Raw genomic sequence first — 17,340 nt, 5'->3', positions numbered from 1 at the left:
CATTGATGATTAAATCATAAATAATATAAAATTTCATGACTACTTACATAATTTAAGCATCTTAAGTGATCGGTATCGATACCATTATAAGGATATCAATATTTATTCATTCAACACTGATATTATAAGATTAATATCGATACTTTCAATTAAAAAGACTTTGAATCTCAATATGATATTGATATTATGTTTTGATATCGATACCCTTTATTTAAATAAAAACGTTGACTCTCTTTTTAATATCAATACCTTGATTTTTTTTTGTTGGCTTTATGGTCTCCAAGGCATAAGGTCAATACATTTTAACCACAACTTTCATGGTAACCTTTGTTATGACATAGCTTTGCATTGGCTGGGCAAAGAGACAAGATAAGAGGTCAAAGGAATAAAGAAATCAAATATTTACATATAAACTTGAAATACAGCACAAATCATAAACCCATCCTCTTGGCCTTGGCTAAATGCGAAATAAAATCATTTCCCTCATCCATATATGATGCCAGGCAGAAACACAAAACCACTGCTTAACAATGCTTGAGATTTTAACCCACAATCTCACGCTATTATAAACACACCTACTTCCATAATTTCCCACTGACCAAGGCAAGCATCTAGCTAAAAAAGGGGGGGGGGGACAACACGAGCTTTATGGGTCCTTTGATTGTGCTTTAGTAGCCACCACCCCTTGATCGACCACCACCACCCATCCTTCCACGGCCACGGCTATAGCCTCTACCACCACCTCTACCTCTTTCATAATCAGCACCTGTCGGAATAAAACAGCCAAACAAATATGGATAAGTAATAGTCAGCAATTTGAGATTCATTTTTAATGGATTCTATTCTCCACATTGAGCTACTTTGATAGATATAACTGTCATGGCTCATAACAAGCAAAAGTTGTTGGCCCAAACTAAACATATCATTCGTATGATCATTGAGTATTTCCTTTGAACTCTACTTCATCACAATTGGCATTATAAACTAGACAATTTTTTGTATGATCTACTCTGAAATCTATGTTCTACATCATTTGTATTGTGAAAAATAGCAATGGGTTGGTTGATGAGCAAGGAAAGTCAAGACAGATGTTTGCAATTTCAAGACAAAGGGCATTCATCTATGAACTATTCTTGTTTAGCATGTATGAAGATTTTAACAATGGTTACTCGCATAAATGCACAAACATGAAACTTCTCGAAGTGAAAAAAAAAAATACCATTCCTTCAATAAGGCTGTGAATAAACTATACTTACCACGATAACCCCAACCTCTTCCTCGCCCACCACCTCTGCCCCAGTTTGAGTATCCATCATTATCTATTAAGAAATAAGTGAAGTATGAAGTATGGTCCAACTAAAATACAAATTTATACTTGATAAATGTAGAAGTGCAAAGAAAAATGTCAATAATTACCATAACGTTATCCAAATCCATATTCAATACCTTGATAATTTCCATAGTTTGAGTATCCACCCCTGCCCCAACTCCGCCCTCTCCCTCTGCCTCTACCACGACCCCTTCCTTGGCCATATGAATCTAAATATGGAACACAGGAAATGAGTTTGAGATTAAAATAACAGAGTTCTTAGGACACAGTTGCAGAACTACTAGTTCCTGAAAGCACCTTCATTAACAGCATTATATGGCAGACGAGCTTGTTTGGGTGGTTGCTGCTGCTGATAATGATATTGTGGCTTGGGTTGTTCAGCATAATGTGGAGCTTGATACCTGGAGTAACACGATTCAAGTCATATCAGCAAAGAATTATGTCATTCAAATGAGCAACATAATAATAATTTCCGTATCATCAGAAGTTAAAACATTTAAGAACTGGCATCTAGTGTATATAACTCCAGCTAAGCATAATATGAAGAATCTAAGCTTCCATAGTTTCATTTCCCTGAAAAAAGTAATAACTGGCTACCGCCCAATATCGCATCAATTTACTTCCACGTTGTTGAAAAAAAACACCAAATAAAATACAAGACAAATTAGCGTACCCAACAGAGTTTTTGTTAAGCTCTTTGGTTGACAAGGTGATAGATATCATTGAGACCTGACGAGTCATCTCCACACTGCACAAAACAGGGTATTAAATACTCATACATATAAGTATAAACTCAACATGTTATACATGCGGGTAGGAAAGACGGATATTTACGGAACAAGGCCCTCTTCAATAGGTTCCCAAATATCAGTTATGCTCACAGAGTTAATTGCAGTATCTTGATGCAAGCGAGGAACCCTTTTCTGCTTCACGGCACAAGATTCATTAATCATGAAAAGTGGAAAACAAAATGCAAGGATGATCAATAAAGGCACAAACCTTTAAAATCTCCGCAATTGCTACTGTCTTACTGATTGCCTGCCCCATTGCTTTCAAGACAATTTCCTTCACATGTTTGTCCTTAAAAAACATCATAAGAACACTTCAATACAAAAAGATTAATGGTTTCAGATATCATTACGAAAACATAAACAAAAGTGAAACACCATTACCAGGAGAGGCTGAAGTAAACTATATAATTCATGTCAATCAACGTAAGAATAGTATAGCCAAAAGGATGAGAAACCAGCTTCCAGGAAAAGAATAGCATAAAAGAAAATCCCATGTTCGAATTTGATTTCTTCCATATTTAGCTAAGCATATGGAAACCAATACCAACTCATCAAATAGCATATGAACTAATAGAATATAGAAACAATATATGGATTAACACAAATAAAATACGGTTTAATTTTTTAAAACCCCCAAATTTCATAAGACTAAAAGCAGTACAATAATAGAGCAGATATTACCATAATAACAAAAAAGGACCCATAAACCCCAATGCAAGCATTTACAGACGTCAAATCTCTAAACCAAAAGCTCAGTAAAGAAATAGGAAGCCCAAAAAAAACTATCAAGTAGCTAACGCTAAAACCCCGTAAACCCTGGAACAAATTTACAGACGTCAAATCTCTAAGCCAAAAACTCAGTAAAGAAAAAGGAAGCCCAAAAACAGCTACCGAGGCAAATAAACCCATAGAAGAAAGTTACCCCAAACAAGGAGAGAAACCCACGCGGACGAAATGCCCAAGAAGCAAAATGGCAACATGAATGAGTGTAAATGATAAAAGGGGATGAAGGAGAAGAGGGATGGGACCTGAAGAAGAGCAATAGCATAGTTGATGTAGTTTCGAATAGCGCCTTGAGAAGTGATTCGGATCTCATTCTCGTTAATGGGTGATTCAGGCTTTGGCTTCTCTACTTTCTGGTATCTATCCATTGGCTGTTGATGGTGGAAGAGTGACAAGAAAAAGAAACCCTGATTTAAACCCTAGCCAGTAGCAGGACGAAATAAAACGTTGGCTGTTTAGCGAACCCCTTTTCCTCTCTTGCCTTTGCTTATGCTTTCACCCATTTTTTTCACCTTCTCGGGTTTTTATTGGGGTTTCTGATTTGCTCTAGTTTTCGGGAGAGAATAACTTTCTTTCCCATACTCGCTACAGAAAAGCGACTTACGTACACGAACGGTTTAGATTGGATTACATTATGTGGCCCCTAACCTCTGGGCCCATGTTTTTTCCTTCTTTTTTTGCTTTTTTCTTAATCTGAATATTTTTTTTTCTTGTAAATCAAGAAAGGAAGAGTAAAGTACACAATAGAAAAAGGAAGGGTAAAGTATTCAATAGTACCTAAACTATGACAATTTGGTTATTTTGGCTAATAAACTTTTATGAGTTACAAAATTATCATTAAATTTATTAAAATGTTACAAGACAATCACTCGACATTATCTATCACTAATTATAAATTTTTAAAATTGTATATGAAAAATCATTTTTTTAATTATGAAATATTTCTTAAATTATAATCATGTAAAAAATATCATACAATTATTTAAAATTTAAAAATGTATAAAATCTATGTAGATCTAAATGATAATAAAATCAATTATGACACTTCAATCAAATAATAAAACTACAAGCCCAAGTGATATTATAAAAAAAATATCAGAAGTGATCTCGGTGGTAAAGGAATTGATGTTATTCTTTGAGGTCTCGAATTTGAACACCATAAATGTCAAGGGTGTGAGTGTTTAACATCAAATGGTTGTGAGTGTGTGGATGAAATTGGAAGATTCAATCCAATCTTCCGTGTATAAGGCGGAAGCACTCAAAAAAATGTTTTTCCCTAAATGGGTGATCAAACCCTTTTTTAGGTCGTGTAATAAGGAGGTGTAAATGCCTCGAAAGCCTTTTGTACTTCATAAAGTTTGGAGATCAATTTAAAAATAGGGTCATAGTTTAGGAATGAATTAGGACATTTAAAAGTTTAAGGACTAATTTAAAATGAGAGTCATAATTTGAGAATTAAATTAGGATATTCAAAAAATTAAGGATTAATTTAAAATGAGAGTTATAGGTTATGGACATATGATGTAGTTAACTCTATGTTTAAAATATATATTATTATAAATTTAAGAAATATTTTTTTGAATTAATAATTGATATTCGATCTATTGATCAATTAATACATATCGGGTACTGCAGAGGCAATAGCGACCCTCCTAACTCTGTTTGCTCCATTTGGCAAATGTCGAGGTCTGAACCCTCGACCTTACTTAAGAAATCTAATACCTCATCTCACTATATCAACTAGTTATTGGTTAAGAAATATTTTTATAATTTTCAAAAGAAATATAATTGTGTATATTTTTATTTATTTTCAATATTTTTTATTTATTTTGAATTTATTGTTTGGAAATATTACGAAGTGCTAAAATAATTTTTTAGTAATGATTAAGGGTCGAATAAGATATTAATCATTAAATTAATATCTCGTGCCATCCCCATAATGGTAGGTAAGGGTGGAGAAGCTATTTTTGTAATAGTGATAATTTTAATGGTATAACTTTTAAAAGTTTATTATATAAAAAAATTAAATAATACTCGTAATTTAGGGACTATTGGTGTATTTTATTTAAAAGGGAAATAGTTTAAATGTTATAAACTACCTTTTTTCTATTTATTTTTGTTAATTAGTAAAAAACACCTTTTTAAAATTTAGTAAAATATTATATTAATTATTATTATAAACGAAAAAGATAATTGAACCACACATATCAAATTGTGGCCCTCATCTAAAATAGTCCCTAAATATTTTAACATTTCAATTTCATTCCCAAATTATGATTATCATTTTAATTGGTCCTTAAACTTTGGAATCTTTCAATTTCATTCCAAACTATGACATTCGTTCTAAATTAGTCATCGATCATTTGAATATTCTGATTTTACCTCTAAATTATCAGAATATGCTAATCATGTCACATGTAATTAGCATATATTGATAGTTTGTGGAAAAAATTGAACCATTCAAAAGTTTAGGGTCTAATTTAGAATGAGGGACATAATTTTTTAGAGGTGAAATTAAAATGTTCAAAAGTTTCAGAAGTATTTTAGAATGTGAGACATAGTTCAGGGATGAAATTAAAACATTTAAAATTTTGAAGACTAATTTAAAATAAAGAACATAATTTAGGATGTTTGGTGAATTAACTCTGAAATAAATTGTACTTATTAGGATTGTTGTTCATTAATGTTTACAAAAGTAACTTTGTCTGCTACGTATAAATGCTGGTAACAATTCAGCCATTACTCCATAAAAAATCATTTCTTCATGCAATTCACATTTGAAATTCTGAAATAGAAAAGAAAAACAAACGCACGAATCAAACAATTTTAGTGGTTAAAAGATTGTTGTTATCTCTTGGAGTTTCAATATGAATATAAGCATTCATTGTTAAATAGTTGAGAATCTTTGAATATATATTATCTTATATTAACTCTAAATTTATTAAAAAAAAAGAAAGAAAAAGAACTGTATTGAAGAATAACTTCAATAGACACCATTGTAATAAGCATGGGAGGATTAATCTGGAGGAGAACTTGAGACCTTGTGAGACTGCTGCAAATAAAAGCTCACATTTCGGCCCAAAACAACATGAGCAGTGGTGGGTCGGAGGTTTGAAGTATGTTGGGGCAACTGAGCCTGTTTGATCTGTAGTCTTTTCAGTGGTAACTATATTTTAGTCCTCAAAAGGATTATTGTAGGCTTGTAGCCCTTTGAAGTTGAATTCGAAACTGGAGCTTTTCATTTCGGTGTAAACTTCCGTCAAAGCAATGACAAACAATCCCTCGCAGCTTCTTCCGTCAGGTGACATTTCCCCCTCCACCCGATTTTTTTCCTTCGCTTTCTCGAGAAAATCAGATAAAGTGCCAATTTGTTTTGTTTTTTGCTTGCAGAGTTGATAGATAGGTGCATAGGGTCCAAAATATGGGTGATAATGAAAGGCGACAAGGAACTCGTGGGTACTCTAAGAGGCTTCGATGTCTACGTCAATATGGTTCTCGAAGATGTCACTGAATAGTATAGTTCTTCCCCTTTTTCTTTTATTGTTTAGCTTTACATATATCAGCTCAAACTTTCCCTGCAATGTTCTGTTCTGTGTTTTAGGGTTTTATTCTTTGGTCACTAGTAAATAGGGCTACGAAATTGATGAGAAACATATCATGTTTTCTGGGTACTTGACTGAAAGAGTACTCATATTATGGGAAGCTTCCCCTTCTAACATCTGACTTATATACAGGTCAACATTGACTTAAGAAGCACTAATACATATAGTAGCTACCTATGGGGAGGGATGAGAGTAGTGTTATTTAGTTTTATGAGGGTAGCTGCCTATTGCAGGGGTTCCTGACCTGAAGGGACACCAGCAAGCTGCTACTGAATGTAAAAAAAGTCAAGGGGATGGAATCAACTCAATAGAATTAGGTATTTTATATGACTTCTGAAGTGACTAAACGAAGTTAAGGATTGATTCAATACCATATATAGAAAATGTTTTGGGCTGGAAATCCAATCACTTTGCCAGCCGCACTGGTATCGGCTTTTACATTCTGTCTCAGTTGAATATGTTTGCCTGATTTCACGATATTTGCATTTCGTTTACTAGGTGGTGATGGTTATTTCTTTTGAGAGCACAAGTCGTTTGATTTGTTTTTCTCACATTGACTAAAAAATAATGGTGTTTTAGAAGAGCATGTATATATACCTGTCTTCCCCGTGCTCGACCGCATGCTCAAGTGATTTCTGAATGGTTGGCCCCTTAAATAGAACATTCCTTATAGCTTGTGCTGATCTTGGTTGCTTCTCCGCTTCTTTTTCGCATATTACAGTGAGATCACTGCTGAAGGAAGACGGATCACAAAGCTTGATCAAATTTTACTTAATGGAAACAACATTGCCATTGTAAGATTAAATGTTTCCTTTTTTTCTGATTTAGTGAATGCATTTCTTGTCGGAAGTTAAAACCGTAATTTACTTAGGATTGGTATATTTATGAGTTATTTCGTCGTGGATTGAAACAAATTTCTGCTAGATATAACTGAACGGTAGCAATTTGGAAAATGTGAAATCGAAGGCCTCTCGTTGCAACTGATGCTGGTATAAAATTTCTTATACTATTTTTTTTTCATGTGATGCAGTTGGTCCCGGGAGGCTCACCTGATACAGAATAAGAGTGTATGTTCCACGTTTCTTTAATGATATTAGTTCTAGGCTATATTCTCTGTTTTAATGAGAAATCTGGTTCCGATAGAAAGCTCTTATGTTGGAAGTTCGCATGTTACTGTTAACATATATGTGATCTTATGTTTTAATGATCGATTATGTTGATCATAAAATTTCAAATGCTTTTAATTCTGAAGTCACTTTTATGCATCATCATTGTTAACATATATGATGGATCCGAATGCATCTCTTCTCAAAGATCGATGCAGTTCAAGCAAGTGATTATGAAAACTTCCATCTATTATGCCAATCGCTTTCACCCTGAGAAGGTATGCAACAGTTTGCATGTACCTGTTTCACAGGTTGCAGGCTGCTGAGCAGTCTTCATGATGAGCTAGAAACAGACGGATGCAGGCCGGCAAAGAGTTAAGAATTGACTGGGTTTGCATTGTTTGCGGTTTATATCTACCGTGGTTCTGAAGGCTTGAAGGGGTAAAAGTTCGAAACAACCCTGTTTACCTTAAGCATGGATCTCAAATTCATCATTCTTATGGATAAATTTTGGCTTAAAAAAGGAAGAAGATACAATTCCAATAACCACTCTTGAGGTGTTGCAAATAATATTAGTTAGATTTTTTACGCAAACAGCTTTGGCAATTCATAATTATTCATGAAAAGTCGTATACCTAATACAAATTGTACAAGAATATACACAGACACATATACGGAGCATTATCCTTTGATAGAAGCTCGTTAGCTTTAGACAGCTCGAGCATTGCAGAGTTCATCAACATAGTCTCCCCTTTCAAAGACAGCTGCTGCTCCCATTCCACTGCCTATGCACATTGAGACCACTCCGAAGCAACAGTACTTCCCACGACGCTTCATCTCGTACAACAGGGTACTAACACAGCGAGCCCCTGATAGACAAACGATAGACATCTTAAATTAATACCAGACTACCCTCAAGATCAAAGCTTATCCTCTGGACAAGTTAGAACATGTAATATAGTATTAAAAGTATAATGGTACACATGCACAAACTAGTGCATGTTTGTGTCGTGAATTGTTTGCACTTTAATTATTTATAATGAGCTCAGTTTTTAACTTGCTATAAATTGTCAAATTTAAGTACGATAAGTACCTGTACAACCCAAAGGATGCCCGAGGGCTATTGCACCTCCATTAACGTTAACCTTTTCAGAATCAAGCTCCAGTTTCTTACAAGCGTATACGAACTGAGATGCAAATGCCTGAGGAAAAAAGCATATACATATTGTATACTTAGAAAAGAAAGTAAAATTCATCAACATATTGTATACTTAGAAAAGAAAGTAAAATTCATCAACATATTGTATACTTAGAAAAGAAAGTAAAATTCATCAACATAAAATTAACTAAAGAAACCCACAACCTCATTGATCTCAAACAAGTCAATATCATCAATCTTAAGACCTGCAGACTTAACTGCGGCTGGTATAGCGACAGCAGGACCAGTGCCCATCACAGCAGGATCCACACCAACAGCAGCAAAACTTCTGCAAAATGGAGCATCAGAAAGCAATGTGAGGAACTCAACCTTTAAAGCCACCATATGAGTAGAAAACGAACCGATTATCTAGTGCAGCAAATATTCCTTCTCCTTTGCTTAAAAGGCTTTTAACCTCTAAATTTGTATATCCATATAAGTTTGGTAAACTTTGTACACATTGCTGTACATATTTACTTAATGTCTATTATTTTTTCTCAAAGCCCTAGCTTCTTCAGCTGTTCTTTTGTGACAGAAGTCCTACATCATACTGTCAGTGATCCTACTAAAATTTCAGTAAACTACGAAAATGAATGCAAAATGGAACCGCCATTTACCTGGTCACCAAAAGATAATGTAGCATAGCTAAGATAAATGAGCCAAACTCAACTTGTTGCAGTTTTCATTACCTGAAAACACCAAGGATTGGAAGTCCTTTCTGCATAGCCAAACCTCGCTTCATGAGGAGGACTGCTCCTGCGCCATCGCTCATTTGGCTAGCATTTCCTAAGAAAATTGAAATACAATTTTCATTCAAATTAGATGAGAAAAAAACTTTTCACAAATTTGATTCGTATGTATATACCAGCGGTTGTGGTTCCATCATTCTTAAATGCAGGCTTCAACTTGGCTAGACCTGCCATGTTTGTGTCTGGACGGATCCCATCGTCCACAGAAATTACGACTGGCTTCTCTTCTCCAGTTTTAGGATTCACAATCTTTGCATATTCATAATGTAAGTTAATAAAATATCATAAAAGTTCTAAACCAGAATAATTTACCACCCGGAATCACCTTTGTTACTACAGGGATAATTTCTTCTTTGAATTTACCAGATGCTGTTGCAGCAGCAGCACGCCTATGTGATTCAACCTATGTTTACAACGGGTTTCAGACTAACAAAAATATAGTTTACATCAGTAGGTAAAGGTAAATTGAAGAGGAAAGAACTTACAGCGGCCTGGTCTTGCTCCTGCCGTGTGATACCATAGCGCTGTGCAACATTTTCTGAAGTAATGCCCATAGGAAGAAGACAATCCCGGGCTTGGGCAAAGCTATCAGTCTATAAAAATAAATGCAGTTGCGTATTAAGCTGCTAACATGAAACATATCCTAAATAGTGAAAACAGTGTGTTTGACATACTTTTGGGTTAACTTTCTCTAACCCAGCAACTAAACCATCAGTTGTCATGCTCTCCAATCCAGCACCAATGCCTACATTGGAAACCAAGAAGGTTGGTACCGGATCCAAGGTGAAGGTTGCTCGAATATCCGAAATATCTTTCTCAGCATTCAAAATATATAGCTAATATAAAATATCCTCACCGATATCATAAAATCCTGCTTTTATGCAAGCAGCAACATCGGCAACTGCTTGTAGTCCCGATGAACATTTCCTGTTGACAGTTCTGATAGGCACCGTATCTGGTTGAAACAGGTTACTATTTTAACATTTATATACAAAAACACATTGCTAACGAATAAAATTCAATAGAAATTTAAAAACAAATCAGTTAAAAAACTCTGAAAAGACTATGAAATCACAAAGGGTGAAAGAAAAAAAAAGGCTTAATTTAAAAATAAGTGTCTAAACTATATTTAAAGTTAATTTTAGGTGCCTAAATAATTGGCCATTGTAACTAGAGTTAACTTTAGGTATAGCTTGGGTACTTATTTTTATATTAAGCCCGGAAAAAACCATACCGGGGAAACCGGCATAGAATGCCGCCATCCTACACTCAGTTGCTCTGACTGAACCAGGTGCCAACACTGTACCGACAACTATATCTCTGACTTCACTTGGGTTCACCTTTGTTCTATCAATCAAAGCCTGCATGGAGAATTAACTTAAGAAAGCAAGCAAGAGGAAACTAATCTCAAAGACAATTGAACTTAAAAACCAAAAGCAAAGCATTTAACCTTCAACACAGAGGCAAGCAAGTCATCCGCTGGTGTATCCTTAAAGCCACCACGCTTTGATTTGCAAATTGGAGTGCGGCATGCCCTGTGAGACAATAATGTCCCTATTAATAAATCAAAGAAACACATAAAACATGAAATAAAAAAAAAACTGTTTTTTTTACTATGAATTCCTTTGGGTTCAAACAAAAAATATATAATTTGGAAGAATTAAGTTGAAGAAACCCCAAATGGCTTACGCTACAATCACAATATCATCCCCAAAAGCAGCAGTCCGGGGATAAGCAGCGCTATCCCCCGCCGCACAAATTGAAGGCTGGTCATATGAAAAGAAACCCACTTTTAGAAAACAGAAAGAACAAAAATGAAATGAACAAAATCCAAAAAAGAAAAGAGATTAAACTAACAAAGAGAGTAGCAGTAGCAGCAGATGATTGATGGGATTGTGAAGAGGGACGCAAGTGATCAAGCAAAACTTTTTGCCTGTAGATTGCCTTCCCCATTTTCTATAATATTTTCCCCTTTTCCTCTTAAAAGTCGAATGCTTTAACTTGGTTGCTACTTGTTTCCTCTCTGATGGAAAGGCAGAAGTGGATAATGTTAAAAGATCATAGTCAATTGTAACTGAATTTGTTAAATAGTTGGGCCATTGTTGGGCTGTTAATGAAATTGTTAGTCAGATCGTTAGACTTAACCTTTTTGGCCACTGTTCTCAGACATTCATAGTTGATCGACTATTCATTTTTGTTAATCTAAAATGTTTGAACGTGATATCAGAGCTTTTTGTTTCCATCGGTGATGTCTTGTGATCATCGTCCTATTTTAATCCCATATTCGTTTGTTCTATTCAAATAATGAATCGCTCTACCACTCCACTTGATTCCGTCAGTGGAGGTTTCGATCTTGTTTCAGTCATCGATGATCATGCTGGAGAATGAGTTCTTAATCCAGGTGTATATGTGGTTTGTCAAACAAGATAGTTCTTTCACATTGTGGTTACTCTCTACTATAAACCTTAGCATACTTCCTCAACTTGTAGGAGCTGAGACATGGACTATGATTTGGAGTCCTATCTCTAAGCTTTACTCATAGTTGTCAATAACAAACGTCATGCATCTTCATTGCAGACTTCGATCGATGAAGAAAGATGCCTTAACGATGCGAGTATATGTAATAGAAATAGAAGAGATATGCATCTTCTAACCATGTAACAAGTGTTTCCCTTTGTTGTTGTTGCTGTGTAAATTGATCGAGGAGGAGAGTTCAAAGCCCTTCAGCATAAGTTAGCTTCACTTGGTGTTCAACACAGAGTGAACTGTCTCCATATTAGTTGCTCACTGGAGGAGCACTTGATTACAACTTCCTCATAGTTTGGGAGCAAATGATATCCTTATCTGAGGCCATACAACAAGCACAAGTTGGACTTTAGGTCTAAACCATGTGTGTTTATGGGGTACTCACCCAGACATCATGGTTATCCCCTATCGGTGTATCAGTGTCTTGACTCAACTAGAAGGGTGTTGTGTCCAGGCATGTTGTGTTTGCTGAGAAAGTACTTCCTTTTGCTGCTTGAAATTCATCTTTCTCTGCAGATTCAACTTCATGAGAACATAGTCTTCATAATGCGCTAGTCATATTTGCTTCGACGGATTCAGGGCCAAAGAACTAAGAATTTCCGGGGTTTGCATTGTTTGCTGAGCACAATTTGACGGATTCAGGGCTAAAGAGCTCAGAATAGTCAGGGTTTGCATTGTTTGCAGTTTAGATCAATCTTGGAACTACTCTGTTTCTGAAGGCTTGAAGGGGTTAAAGTTCGGAACAACCTGGTTTTCCCTAAGCATAGGTCTCAAAGCTTCAGCATTCTTATGGATAAACTTTCGCTAGAAAAAAGAATGATATAATTCCAATCACCACTCTTGAGGTGTTGCAAATAATTTTATTTTGATTTTTTCACTCATACAACTTTGAAAACTCATAATTATTCAATCATGAGAATATGACTAGTTATATACCTAATACAAATAATACAAATTGTGTAATAAGATACCAACAAGCACATGTATGGAGCATCATCCTTTGATAGAAAAGCTCGTTAGTTTTAGACTGTTCGAGCATTGCAGAGTTCATCAACAGTCTCCCCTTTCAAAGACAGCTGCTGCACCCATTCCGGTGCCTATGCACATTGAGATAACTCCGAAGCGACAGTCCTTCCCACGACGCTTCATCTCATACAACAAGGTACTAACACAACGAGCCCCTGATACAAAAAAAAATGATAGATATCATATATCAGACCATCCTAAAGATCAAGCTTATCCTCAAAGTTAGAATATGTGATATAGAATTTTTTTTATACAGTAAAGTGTATTGGCAGAATATCATACATGCACAAAGTGAAGCATGTTTGTGTCCTGAATTGTTTGCACTTCTCATCATTTATCATGGACTCAGTTTTTCACTTACTACTAATTATCAAAATTCTGTAACATAAGTACCTGTACAGCCCAAAGGATGCCCGAGGGCCATCGCACCTCCATTGACGTTCACCTTCTCACGATCAAGCCCCAGTTTCTTACAAGAGTATACGAACTGAGACGCAAATGCCTGAGGAAAAAATAATATACAAATTTCGTACTTAGAAAAGAAAGTTCAAATGAAATTGATCTTCAACATAAGATCAAGGAAACCCACTACCTCATTGATCTCAAACAAATCAATATCATCAATCTTAAGACCTGCAGACTTGACTGCAACTGGGATAGCTTCGGCAGGACCGATGCCCATCACTGCAGGATCCACACCAACAGCGGCAAAACTTCTGCAAATGGAGCATAAGAAAGCCATGTGAGGAACTCAGCCTTTTAAGCTAACATATAAGTATGAAAATAAAAGCACTGATTATCTAGTGCAGCAAATATCCCGTCTCCTTTGCTTAAAAGGCTTTTAACCTCTAAATTTGTATATCCATATAAGCTTGGTAAACTTTGTACACATTGATGTACATATTTACTTAATATTTCAGTCAAAGGCCTAGCTTCTTCAACTGTTCTTTTGAAATCAAGTGACAGAATTCAAGCAGCATATTGATAGTGATCCCTACTAATAATTTATAAACTAAGCAAATGGATGCAAAATGGTTAGGGAATCATCATTTATCTGGTCAACAAATACTAATGTAGAATAGCTAAAATAAATGAGTCAAAAACTTGTAGCAGTTTTAGTTACCTGAAAACACCTAGGATTGGAAGACCTTTCTGCATAGCCAAACTTCGCTTCATGAGGAGGACTGCTCCTGCACCATCACTCACTTGGCTAGCATTTCCTAAGAAAATTGACATACAATTTTCATTCTATTAGATTTTATTCTTTCCAGAGGAAAAACTTTACAGAAATTTGATTTGTATGTATATACCAGCAGTTGTGGTTCCATCCTTCTTAAATGCAGGCTTCAACTTGGCTAGACCTGCCACGTTTGTGTCTGGACGGATACCATCGTCCACTGAAATTACGACTGGCTTCTCTTCTCCAGTTTTAGGATTCACAATCTTTGCATATTAACAATGTAAGTTAATAAAATATCATAAAAATTCTAAACCAGAATAAATTACCACCCGAAATTACCTTTGTTACTACAGGGATAATTTCTTCTTTGAATTTGCCAGATGCTGTTGCAGCAGCAGCACGCCTATGTGATTCAACCTACGTACACAACGGCGTTTCAGACTAACAAAAATATAGTTTACTTCAGTAGGTAAAGGTCGATTGAAAAGGAAAGAACTTACAGCGGCCTGGTCTTGCTCTTGCCGTGTGATACCATAGCGTTGTGCAACATTTTCAGAAGTAATGCCCATAGGAAGAAGACAATCCCGGGCTTGAGCGAAGCTATCTGTCTGTAAAAATAAATGCAGTTGCATATTAAGCTGCTAATGTGAAGCATATCCTAAATAGTGAAAACAAACAGTGTGTCTGACATACCTTTGGGTTAACTTTCTCTAACCCTGCAGCTAAACCATCAGTTGTCATGCTCTCCAATCCAGCACCAATGCCTACATTGGAAACCAAGAAGGTTAATACCGGATCCATGGTGAAGGTTGCTCGAATATTGGAAAAATCTTTCTCGGCATTCAAATATATAGATAAGATACAACATCCTCACCGATATCATAAAATCCTGCTTTTATGCAAGCAGCAACATCAGCAACTGCTTGTAGGCCCGATGAACATTGCCTATTGACAGTTCTAATAGGCACCGTATCTGGTTGAAACAGGTTACTATATTAACAACAATTATATGCAAATGCATCGCTAACGAATAAAATTCAATAGAAAATTAAAAACAAATCAGTTAAACTCTCTGAAAAGACTATGAAATCACAAAGGGTGAAAGAAAAAAACCATACCAGGGAAACCGGCATAGAATCCCGCCATCCTACACTCCGTTGCTCTAAGTGAACCGGGTGCCAACACGGTACCGACAACTATATCTCCGACTTCACTTGGGTTCACCTTTGTTCTATCAATCAAAGCCTGCGTGCATTGAGAATTAACTTAAGTAGGAAGCACAAGGAAACTAGACTCGAAGACAACTGAACTTAAAAACCAAAAGCAAAGCATTTAACCTTCAACACAGGGGCAAGCAAATCATCTGCTGGTGTATCCTTAAAGCCTCCACGCTTTGACTTGCATATTGGAGTGCGGCATGCTCTGTGAAACAACAATTTCCCTTATAAATACACCAAATAAACACATAAAACATGAAATGGAAAAAACTGTTTTTGTTTTTTTCCTATGAATTCCTTTGGATTCAAAGAATATATAGATCAAATGACTTACGCCACAATCACAATATCATCCCCAAAAGCAGCAGTCCGGGGATAAGCAGCGCTATCCCCCGCCGCACAGATTGAAGGCTGATCAAACGAAAACAAATCCACTTTCAAAGAAAGAAAAAAAAGAGAGGAAAGAAACAAACAAATAAAGAAGATTAAACGAACCAAGAGGGCAGCAGCAGAAGATTGATGGGATTGTGAGGAGGGTCTTAAGTGATCAAGCAAAATTTGTTGCCTGTTGATTGCCTTCTTCATTTTCTATTAAAAAAAACTTGTTTTTTCTCTCCAAAGTCGAATCCTTTCACTTGGTTGTTCTCCGATGGAAATGCAGAAATGGGTTGAACATATATATATAGTGCTAATAACTTAACCACCGTCTGTAGGTAGTTGGACTAGGGTCAACTTTTCAGGCAGCCATTGCAAAATCGCTCTCCATCCAACAACCAATAATAATTTAGATGGAATCTTGAGCGTATATATATTATATTAAGAAACAACTCCACGTTTTTCTTTTCCTTCATTTTAACAACTCAAACCCATTAATTTATAAAAGAACAGACAAATTAAGATTCAAAAGCTTTCTCCTCGAGTGTCATTTATTATCTGAAAATAATTTTGCAAACCATTTGGAGTCGAAAAGCTTCACGTGGAAGTTGTGCTTTTGGCTTTGTAAATATTAAACTGAAAATGTGAACATGAAAAGCCTACCAAACCTTTCTTTTTATATTTACCAGAATGTATATAATCATTAAAGTTTACGAACAACCGCTAATTAAAGTTATTGTGTTCGAGCAGTTGCGTCTATATAATGTGAGTGCGTTTATATGGTGTGTGCGTTGTCAATTGGTTAAAAAAATTCTGAACAAATATTACCTTATAATAATCTCATATTATTAAAAAAAATAAGATTATTGCATGTAAATTCTATAGATAATGTTCAAACAATTATCGCCGCATATTAATATAGGGATGTTTACGACGATTACATCTATTAAAAATTATATGTTTATCCATGACTATCATCATGAATAAAATAATGAAAGATATTATTATTATTATTATTATTATTATTATTATTGAAGTCTTTTAAGTACATAAATTGATATAATTTAGGCATGCTTAATTAGTATGTATAAATTTGATTTTTTTAAGATTTAGATCTAAATTTACGCGCACATATAGATTATATTTCTCAAACTCAAATTATCAGGAGATAACCAAATTTAATTTTTTTTATAAGGGGAAAAGGTTACTTAAGATCAAACTAAGAATAACATCAACTAGAAAGTAATGTGTTTTGAAATTTATGTTATTTTCTATGACATTTATATTTGCTATTGCGTAACATGTAATTAGAGTTTAGATTAATTTAGTTAAATTAATTATTTACTCATATACACAAATCAAGCGATCTTAGTTATTAAGAGATTATCATTATCTCTTGAAGTTGTAGGTTTGAGCACTACATGTACAAGGGTACAAACGTTCAACATTAAATGATT

The 17,340-nt window shown here is 35.1% G+C and overlaps 4 protein-coding genes across 4 annotated transcripts; 1 reads left to right on the top strand and 3 right to left on the bottom strand.

The window, feature by feature from the left end:
* Window positions 1-386: 386 nt before the first annotated feature.
* LOC120143555 (ribonuclease P protein subunit p25-like protein) lies at window positions 387-3,591 on the bottom strand. The gene is made up of 8 exons (XM_039157858.1): window positions 3,150-3,591; window positions 2,330-2,410; window positions 2,165-2,253; window positions 2,004-2,078; window positions 1,628-1,731; window positions 1,447-1,539; window positions 1,257-1,319; window positions 387-766 (listed from the first exon to the last, which is right to left on the bottom strand). Exons 1-8 carry the CDS (start codon window positions 3,270-3,272, stop codon window positions 669-671), a joined length of 726 nt encoding a protein of 241 aa, XP_039013789.1. The 5' UTR covers window positions 3,273-3,591; the 3' UTR covers window positions 387-668.
* Window positions 3,592-6,112: 2,521 nt separating this feature from the next.
* Window positions 6,113-7,692, top strand: LOC120143526 (sm-like protein LSM5). Its single transcript, XM_039157830.1, has 4 exons — window positions 6,113-6,205; window positions 6,295-6,418; window positions 7,228-7,300; window positions 7,537-7,692. The coding sequence occupies exons 1-4, from the start codon at window positions 6,172-6,174 to the stop codon at window positions 7,567-7,569; spliced, it is 264 nt and encodes an 87-aa protein (XP_039013761.1). The 5' UTR covers window positions 6,113-6,171; the 3' UTR covers window positions 7,570-7,692.
* A 588-nt stretch (window positions 7,693-8,280) lies between these two features.
* LOC120143565 (3-ketoacyl CoA thiolase 1, peroxisomal-like) lies at window positions 8,281-11,540 on the bottom strand. The gene is made up of 13 exons (XM_039157873.1): window positions 11,417-11,540; window positions 11,249-11,325; window positions 11,010-11,094; window positions 10,794-10,920; window positions 10,416-10,514; window positions 10,234-10,304; window positions 10,045-10,152; window positions 9,885-9,962; window positions 9,676-9,808; window positions 9,500-9,596; window positions 8,976-9,099; window positions 8,706-8,814; window positions 8,281-8,481 (listed from the first exon to the last, which is right to left on the bottom strand). The coding sequence occupies exons 1-13, from the start codon at window positions 11,510-11,512 to the stop codon at window positions 8,321-8,323; spliced, it is 1,365 nt and encodes a 454-aa protein (XP_039013804.1). The 5' UTR covers window positions 11,513-11,540; the 3' UTR covers window positions 8,281-8,320.
* Window positions 11,541-13,127: 1,587 nt separating this feature from the next.
* Window positions 13,128-16,177, bottom strand: LOC120143566 (3-ketoacyl CoA thiolase 1, peroxisomal-like). The gene is made up of 13 exons (XM_039157874.1): window positions 16,004-16,177; window positions 15,843-15,919; window positions 15,629-15,713; window positions 15,410-15,536; window positions 15,166-15,264; window positions 14,985-15,055; window positions 14,792-14,899; window positions 14,631-14,708; window positions 14,422-14,554; window positions 14,235-14,331; window positions 13,704-13,827; window positions 13,505-13,613; window positions 13,128-13,266 (listed from the first exon to the last, which is right to left on the bottom strand). Exons 1-13 carry the CDS (start codon window positions 16,091-16,093, stop codon window positions 13,136-13,138), a joined length of 1,329 nt encoding a protein of 442 aa, XP_039013805.1. The 5' UTR covers window positions 16,094-16,177; the 3' UTR covers window positions 13,128-13,135.
* Between the last annotated feature and the right edge of the window lie 1,163 nt (window positions 16,178-17,340).

Source organism: Hibiscus syriacus, unplaced genomic scaffold, assembly GCF_006381635.1.
Source record: "Hibiscus syriacus cultivar Baekdansim isolate YM2019G1 unplaced genomic scaffold, ASM638163v2 tig00110858_pilon, whole genome shotgun sequence".
Classification (NCBI taxonomy): Eukaryota; Viridiplantae; Streptophyta; class Magnoliopsida; order Malvales; family Malvaceae; genus Hibiscus; species Hibiscus syriacus.
This window is presented reverse-complemented; position numbering and strand designations above follow the sequence as displayed.